The sequence below is a fragment of the Cebus imitator genome, unplaced genomic scaffold (assembly GCF_001604975.1).
Source record: "Cebus imitator isolate Cc_AM_T3 unplaced genomic scaffold, Cebus_imitator-1.0 Scaffold905, whole genome shotgun sequence".
Taxonomy (NCBI): domain Eukaryota; kingdom Metazoa; phylum Chordata; class Mammalia; order Primates; family Cebidae; genus Cebus; species Cebus imitator.
In genome coordinates this window covers 256,112-265,241 of record NW_016108220.1, presented here as the reverse complement: position 1 = coordinate 265,241, position 9,130 = coordinate 256,112, and the positions used below count along the sequence as shown (strand labels likewise).

General features: G+C 48.7%; 1 protein-coding gene across 1 annotated transcript in view; it reads left to right on the top strand.

The window, feature by feature from the left end:
- Positions 1-2,208: 2,208 nt before the first annotated feature.
- LOC108298172 (liver carboxylesterase 1) overlaps positions 2,209-9,130 on the top strand; it is a gene marked incomplete at its 5' end in the record, with an annotated part of 28,679 nt that continues 21,757 nt past the window's right edge. The window contains 3 exons of the mRNA XM_037735684.1: positions 2,209-2,416; positions 4,890-5,034; positions 7,055-7,188. Coding sequence (XP_037591612.1) covers positions 2,209-2,416; positions 4,890-5,034; positions 7,055-7,188 — 487 coding nt within the window. The remainder of the gene's footprint in view (positions 2,417-4,889; positions 5,035-7,054; positions 7,189-9,130) is intronic.

The following is a 9,130-nucleotide window of genomic DNA, read 5'->3' as shown; positions in this document are numbered from 1 at the left end:
TCTTCCTCCCTGGGCTTCCAGGACGCCGGGAGGTTCTTTTGTCCCCACTCTGATGGATCTTCTTTCTTGGCTTAGTGGACCCTGTGTTTGATCTTTGTTTTGTTTCCTTGTCTTTCACACTGGCATCTTTGATGAAGCCATACGCATCCATGGTGTGTGCCCTCACCATCTAGGAGAAGATTCTCCCCTGCTCCTTCTCCAGGCTTCCTTCCAGTCTTCCAGTGTGCTCGTCCTGTGGCACTATCTTGCCAGGATATCTCACTGACATCTCCACTGAGCCCGTGTAAACAGGGACCCAGCATCACAAGTCAGCTCTTTGGTCTTCTTTCCCTTCCTTGTCCTCTGCATCTGGTCAGGGACCAAGTCTTTCTTTTTTTGGATGGAATCTCGCTTTGTCACCCAGGCTGGAGTGCAGTGGTGCGATCTTGGCTCACTGCAACCGCCGCCTCCCATGTTCAAGCGATTCTCCTGCCTCAGCCTTCCAAGGAGCCAGGATTGCAGGCACACTCTATTACGCTGGGCTAATTTTTGTATTTTTAGTAGAGGGGTTTCGCCATGTTGGCCAAGCTGGTCTTGAATTCCTGACTTCAAGTGATCTGCCTGCCTTGGCCTCCCAAAGTGCTGGGATTGCAGGGGTGAGCCACTGTGCCTGGTCTCCAAGACTTTCAAAATACCTTTTAGACATCATCATATTTTTTCATATATTTTTTCTTTTTTTATTTAAAATTTTAAAGTAATTAACATGTGGTGGGGAGGATTTCAGGTGAAGGCGAGAAATCCCATACAGTGCAGAACACGTGGAAATCATCAAGATAACAGGTCACCCCTAATGCAACCGCCCATTGCTATGTCAATAAATATGCTTCCAAGGACACTCATCTCACAGTTATTTGTAATTAGCAATAACAACAAAAGAAAACAAGCTAAAACCAGCATTTTGGGGTTGGCTGTTAATAAGATGAGACATGGATGCTGTTGTGTAACTGGGCTTTGCATAAGGAGTGTCCACTGTGATTGGATATTCCCCTGTAGATCCAAATCTGAATTGCTCTGTCTTATTCTAGCGTCACACTTTAAGGGAGGTGTTGACGTCTTGTCTGCATCCAAAACAGAGCAGCTGGGAGGACAAGAAGCTGGAAATTATTTCCTAGGAGGGAAGCTTAGAAAAACTGAGGTCACTGGAGCCAGATAGGACCAGAGGGGTTGGTGGCACGATCAAGTGCCTGAAAGGCCACAGGCCAAAGATCAGATCAGGCCACCATAGTCCCATGGCAGGTAGAACCAGGACTAATGCAGAGGCTGTGGGAAAGGAATTTCAGCTCAATGAGGAAGCATTGTCTGCACTGCAAGAATGGAGCAGCCCTACCCAGGGCCACCAGAAGAATCTTCTTTGAGCTGATCATGTCCTTTATCTGGAATGGTTCCTGCTGTTCATTTGTCCACTAAATAAAACTCAAGTGCTTAAACTGGTATTTTAGGCCCTCCCTGACATGTGTTCTCTCATTCCAGGAATATTTTCCAATCCCCTCAGACTCCACCTGTTGCACTTGGGCCACGCCCCCTCCTCCAGGCAAGCTCTGCATTCTGCTGCCTCTGAGCCTCAGCACATTCCCTTCCTTCTCTCTGCTCTGTACCACTCCCTGCTTCTCATCTCCCCTTATTCAATCCTTCCCTACTGCAAGTTCCAGCTTCTCCATGATGCTTTCAATCAGAAGGCCTTACCCCTCTTCTAGTTCCTGGACTGCCTTACGGATACCTCTTCCAGGACACAGCCACTTCCTTCCAGCTGCAGGGTCAGGTGTATCTGTGACCCTTCCCTGTTAGAGTCAGTGCTTCTGAGAGTACAGGGCAACTCTTGTTCATCCTTTCAGCCAGCTCGCGGCTCAGTGCCAGGATTCTAAGGGATAAATGTTTCCAGAAGCTTCTAAGGTGGAAGCTAAATGTCTTATTCTTTCCTAGTGGCTCTCCTTCTTGCATTGATTTTTGGCTGGATGTTTTCATGCCTCCAATTCTAATTTGCTCCTTAAACCAGCTCAATGAGTTAGGAAGGACAGTGATCCTCATCCCTATTTTACATCAGGAGAAACTGAGGCCTAGAGGGTTTAGGTGACTTATTCAAGGTCACACACCTAGAAAGTGGCAGACCCCACCTGGAACCTTGTCCAGCCTTTCACCTCTGATGCATTCTGCTTTCTTCTCCATGTCCAGCAGGGCACCAGTCCTCGCCACCTGTGGTGGACACCATGCATGGTAAAGTCCTGGGGAAGTTCATCAGCTTGCAAGGATTTGCACAGCCTGTGGCCGTTTTCCTGGGAATCCCTTTTGCCAAGCCTCCTCTTGGACCCCTGAGGTTTACTCCACCACAACCTGCAGAGCCGTGGAGCTTCGTGAAGAATGCCACCTCTTACCCTCCTATGTAAGCCAGGGGTGGATTTGGCACATTTCAGCGGGATGTTTGCATCAACGTGATACAGGAAGGAGTCAAGGCAGTCCCCCTGATGGGCTGATACTTTGCTCTGGAATCCTGAGATCATTGTAGATCCTTAAGAACATTCCAGAACTCTCACAGCTTTCTAGAGTCCATTATTTAACACATGTTTATTGAGCACCTACTGTGTGCTGGGCATGTTCTGGATTCTTGGGATCTATTAGGGAACAAAGCAAAGACCCCTAGGTTCATGGAGTGTGCATTCTAGCAGGGGGAGACAGGTAAGAAACAACACGCAAATTACTCCATGGATGATGTGATATTTTAGAACAGGACAAGTGCCTTGGAAACAAGGAAGCAGTTGAGCAGGTGAGGGAGATCAGAAGTAAGGATCCCATGAATTTCCCTGTCTTGAACTTTGGCATAGCTGGGGAGAGGGATGAGTCAGGAGGTGTGTGGGTGGGAAGTGTACTGAGGTGTCCACTCAGCAAGTGCTCAACTCTCAGGTGTGCCCAGCTCCCTGTTCCTGAGGAGAACAATGGCAGGTGTGTGCAGTCACCCTGGCCAAGCTGGGAAGAAAAACCCAAAGGTTCTGATTGGCCTCGCCACCACTCCGCAGTGTACCAAGGACCCCTATAGGCATCAAACCAGACCCCATTCATCTCTGCAGCCAGGTACTTGGGGGGTTTCCAGCAGCCCACCTCTGGCTCGCCTTTTTTTTCAAATAATGTTTACTGTTTTTATTTTTTGACTGCAAATGTAATATATACTTATTACAGAATATTTAGGAAATACAGAGAAGGAAAAGTAAGAAAATTGAAATCACATAAAATATCCCACCACCCACAGAAAATAGCTTGATAGATTCATAGTGGATATTTTAGGTCATAAAGTATTATCATCTAATATTTTGTTTGTATTCCAGGTTTTTTTTGTTTTGTTTTTTTTGTTGTTTTTTTTTTTGCCTATTGCTATCTTTTCTTCCTTTAAAACAGGAAGCTACATTCAGATAATTTGGATGCCTGCTTTGCTCATTTATAAGTATGTCATGAGCATCATTTTATACCATTTAATAGCACAGCATATATCAGCACCTGCATTACATTTGGTATTGAACCATAATTAGTTTCCCCAAGGTTTTATTTGGGGTCATTAAGTTACATATGATGTTTTTGATATTATAGAGAGCACGGTGATAATATTTTGTAGTGAAATCTTTATGTACATTCATAAATATTTTAGGATAAGTGTCCAGAAATGACATTTCTCAGTCAAATAATATATGTCTTTTGTTAAATTTCTCTGCCAAAATATTCCAGCTACACTCCTGCCATTGATGGATGAAAACCTCCATTCAGCAGACTGTTGTCAATGACTGGGGTAATTTAAAAATGTTTTTGGTTATTGGGTAGGCAAAACAACAACAATAATAGCTATATTATTTTCCTCTTTAGTCTGCATTTATCTGAAGACCAGTGAGGTTGAGTTCTTTTTCCCTTTCTTCACATTAGAATGTCTTTTTTATTCATTATCATGCCCCTTGCTCTTGGTGATACGTGGGGAAATTTCCCAGGATGAGAATCAAGAAGTCATCTTTACTGGCCCCAATTCTGTCACTTGACAGCTGTCATCCTGGAGCCTGAGTGCCTCAGTTTCCTCATGTACATAGTGGGGGCAGTGATGTGTGCCTCCTGCTACATTGAGATCTGGGGCTGTTGCTTATAATATACTTGTGTATAAGCACCACGTGGCATGGATCTTCCTGGCTCTGTGATGTACGTCAGGTTCTCCAGCCTCTCTGGGCTTGTTTTCTCATCTGTAACATGGAGATAATAGAACCTATGTAATGGGACTGATCTGAGGCTTAGATGAGTTACTATACAAAGAGTACTTAAAACAGTGCCTGGCGCACTGGGAGGACTCAGTAACTATTGCACGTATTCATCTATGTTGGATCTTTGAGCTCTTTCAGCCCTTGCCTGGGATGGGTTGATGGTCAAATCTTGGCATGTGAGGGCTGCAAGACCTATGTAGAAATACTCCCCTCACTTAGACCTGGCAGATTGGGACCCAGAATGTGAAAGGAATTCACCCAAAATCACCTCGTAAATGCATAGCAGAGAGAAGATTAGAGCACAGTTTTCCTGATGTTGTCCCACAAAGATTTCACCCCTGAGCTATTGCGGGAAATGTCACCTCCTAGGGAAGATCAGTGTATTGTTTGTTGCCTTTTCTTGGTGCTGGGAGTCCCAAAGGCTCCAGAATGGGAAGGGGAGTGAAGCCCTTCTCACTCTGCTTGGTCTCAGGAGACTTTAATGAGTCCTAGCCCCACTACCTGAAGGCTCTGATAGCCTCCTACCCATTCCAATATCTTGGACCTCCCAGTCCAAGGCCCTGCCCCAGAAGACACCTGGCTTAGATCTGGCTGAACTTTCAGGGGTTTTTCTTTCTCCCTCCCCAGGTGCTCCCAAGATGCCGTGGCGGGGCAGGTGCTCTCTGAGTTCTTTACCAATCGTAAGGAGAACATTCCTCTCAAGTTTTCTGAAGACTGTCTTTACCTCAATATTTACACTCCTGCTGACTTGGCCAAGAAAAGCAGACTGCCGGTAAGCTGTGGGATCCCCTGGTTGAGGCGTGTCAGTTCCAGTTCCCCGGATCTTCTGGGCCACACCAGAAGGGGGTGAAGGCAGCTTGGGGAGGGGCTGCAAAGGCCAGGATTGTTTCAGGGACCCCAGGGCCTCCACGGGAAACACAGGTTTTCCACACCTCAGTTTCCCCTTGTGACACAGGGCCTCTGGGGGAATCTGCTGTACATCTTTAATGCACATCTTAATTGTTCCAAGTTCCCTTATGCTAATGAAGGATGAGAATGATTACTTTTAGTTACTAGATTAAAAATCTGATACCCAGAGTGGGCAAGACATGATTTTCAATAATGTTAGAGGTGGAAGAGACTTAGAGAAAAGCCAACACCCCAACTCTTCCATTTCAGATAGAGAAACTGAGGCCCAGACAGGAAAGGAGAGGTCGCCAGTAGGGTAGTTTTTGCTCAAGTCTTCTGATCTTCAAACCAGTGCTTTTGACTTGGAGTGGGGCATTGAGCTCGTATGTGGCCTTTCTGCAGCACACCCACATCCATCTGGGGTAACTTTCACTGTCTGGGTATGGGTGTTGGGGGAAGAGCCTGGAAAATCCCTGGAGCACTTCCTTTTGCCTTTGGCCAAATATCTGGGATTTTCTTGTACCTAATTTCCTCCCTAATTGTCTTGGCAAAGACTGATAACCCAATGTGTTAGCATTTCCCGAATAAACAAAGGGCAAGAGATAGGGCAGGCTGCCAGCTGCAAGTTGGAGGGTAGGGAGGTCTGCTGGCAAAGAAGGCCACCCCAGGGTGGAATAAAGGGTGTCGCATCCAGCGGCATCATGGCGTGGTGCCCAGGAGTGAGAGAGCAGGTCTGCGAACGTGGGACTAGAAGTTGTCCCTACAAGTGCTTCGTAAGACACAGGAAGTGGGAGAAAGGGTTACTCACTCACTCATTCATTCATCTATTGTGTACTTGGTGCGCCATATACACAGTTAGACTCGGGGCTTTAGGGGAAAGAGGAACATCAACCCACTCCACGCAGCCCCTGCCTTCAAGGATCTTGCCGTCTGGGCTGTAGAGACATATGCTCCCTTCAGGAGGTTATTGCAGGCCAGCCCTCGGGTCAGCCTTCACACAAAGATGGATGCATGCTCAGTCCCTCCCCAGGAGGCAGCAGGCATTAGAGGTGTGGGAGAAACAGGGCTCTGGGAACCTGGAGGTGGGAGAACCTCCAGGAATGGCCACAGGTTCTAGAACTACACATGCTTAGAACAGCACCTGGTACATAGTTATGAGTTCTTTTATATTTTATTAATAATATTACTACAATATTATTATTTTAGCCACTCTTCTTCCTTGATATGTGGACTTTTAAAATGAGAGAACCTTGTGTTAGAAATTGTATCCACTCTCATCCTCGGGTATTCACTTAGTTCCTGATGCATAGTAAGATCTCAGATAGTGCTAGTCAAATGATTGAAGGCATCCTGGAGGGCGTGCGTTTTAGGGTGGGATTTTCAGGGTAGATAGAATTTGGGGATGCAGAGGCATAAAGGAGGTATTTGAGGAAGAGACACCATCACAGGCATGTGTGCTTCTCAAGACAATCATTCATGCACAGAAAAGTTTAATTCACCATGAGTGAGTTAACTGAGATGAAGCTGAGTTATGAGGGCTGCCCCATGGGTACGCTGAGCTGCATGAACAGTCCAGGCTTGAGGGTGATAGAAGTGAGGGGGAGAATACAACATCCTTAGCCTTTGCTGTGCCCGTGATGGTGTTCTCCGTGTGAAGAGCCTTTGGAGGAGGTGGCACTGGAGGCTGGGTAAAAGGAAGGGGCAGCCAGGGTGTGTACAGTGGGGTGGTGGTTTGAGCCCCAGTTTGGAGAATTATAGAGGAGAGAGACTGCCTTTTGCAAACTTGCTGGGCGCTGGCGAACTTTGGGTAACATCCTCTTTCAGTTGTGACCTAAACAAGGCACCCTCTGGGTGCTCCCTGGCTCTGCGCCCTGTAACTGGTCTGTTGCTTCCCCCCTGCCCAGGTGATGGTGTGGATCCACGGAGGGGGGCTGTTGCTGGATGGGGCATCAACCTATGATGGGCTGCCCCTTGCTGCCTATGAAAACGTGGTGGTGGTGACGATTCAGTACCGTCTTGGCATCTGGGGATTCTTCAGGTAAGAAATTGGACTCTCCTCCCTGCACTTTGGCCCCCACCATGAGGAAGCTAGGACCCAGCTCTGGTCATGTCAGCCCTCAGGGGACCTTAGCTGGGTTCCTCAGCAAAGCATCAAAGCACCTTCATAAGTGGATACTACCTACTCTCTCATTCCACAGCCACACTCATCCACTTGCCTCTGAGCTTTTGCATGTGCTGTTCCCTCTGCCTGGAATGCCTATTCTACCTGATGAACTCCTCTTCATCCTGCAAGACCCAGCCCCCAGTTACCTCCTCTGAAAGACTCATCTCCTTTTCACCTGTGCTGCTTCCACACATGGCATATCTCTGTCATAGAAGATAACAGTTAGCCCAGGCATTGAAGATTGACACATCTGACTTCTCATGAGAAACGAGGGAAGGGGCAGCCACAGACGGAGCTCAGTGCATGTTGTGGGTGAAGGAAAGGGGGCTGCAGATGGTGGGGTGTGGGAGCATCTGTCCCCTTTCCGGAGGAGCGTTGGGGCCCACGTGCCCCATTTTCTGCTTGAAATCTGGCAATGCAGGAAGCAAGGATGGAATCGTCCCCATCAGATTTCCATGGGGACAGGTGCAATTACTCCTGCAGGGTGGAATTGCTATGAACATTTTCTAAGTTTGTCCCCCCCCAGCACCCCAATCCTGAGTGAGTGATGGGAAGGCTGTGGGAGGGATTGCACTCACCAATGGGAAGACCTAGGGAGATGGAGGATGGTTCTGGTCTACCTGTCAGCAGGGCGCCCCAGGCCAGTCTTGGCCGTATCACCTTCATGGGACTCCACATCCCTTTCAGTCACAGCCTGTATCTCTGCTCCCCCTTACAATAAAGCTGCCTCATGATCTCTCTCCACTTCCTCTCCTCCGTGCGTCTCCTCCGCCCATGCCAGCCATGTTTGTTCCTGACCACACCACTCAGCTGCTCTCATCGTGGTCACCGGTGACCGCCGCTGCTCTCCACCCAACCGCACAGGACCTCCCAGCAGCAGCCGATGGCCACGCAGCCTCTGTGAAATGCTTCCTCCCCAGCCCTTTCCCGGTGCCTCCACCTCCCTGTCCACTGGCCTGTCTTGTCTCCCTCTCCCTCTCCACTAATTCCCAGTGATCCCAGGGAGCAGCCCGGAGCCCCCGTTTCCAGCCCACCTCTTCTTTGAAGCCCACATGTCACTCACTGTCTCCTCTCTGCCCCTGTCTCCTCTCGGTGCCCCGCTCTTCCCAGGGACCAGCTGAATCCTTGACGCCCTCCCCAGCAGAGACCCCCTCCTCCTCCCACGGGGCCTCCACTCAGCTGCTGCCGCCCCATCCTCTCAGGGGCTCAGAGAAGGCCTCTTGGGCAGCCTGGACTCTCTTTTCTCACAAACCTCGTGGCTCCACCTTCAGAATCCACTCAGAATCTACAACTTTGCACCTCCTCCCTGGCTCCTGCCCCAGCCTAAGTCTTCTGTCTCTTGCCTGGGTTATGAGCCTAACACTCAGTTTCAGATCCCTGCCACTTTTATGCTGGGGCTGAGCTGCACAATAGCCAGAGTGATCGCTTAACACATGCATTGAATCACATGATGCCTCTGTGAAAAGCCCTGCGGGGGCTCCCGTGTCCCCTGTGATGACAGCAGAAGTCGTTGCCAGGGCCCCAGGGCCTGTCTAGCTGCACCTCCCCACGCACACTTTCTTCCCCTGGGCCGCAGGGCCCTTGCACTTGCTTTTTCTTCTGCCTGGAATTCCTTTCTTTGGTTATTTGCAAGGCTCATGTGCTCATTGTGCTTGTTTGATGAAGGTCTTTGGCTCCAAGACCTCAAATGCCACTGCCTCCAAAAGGCCTTCCCTGGTTGCGATCTGAAATGGCACCGTCAGTCCCACCCCTGTTTCTTCTTTACCCCATTGTATTTTCCTCAATGCACTTTCACTACCTGACATCGTTATATTCC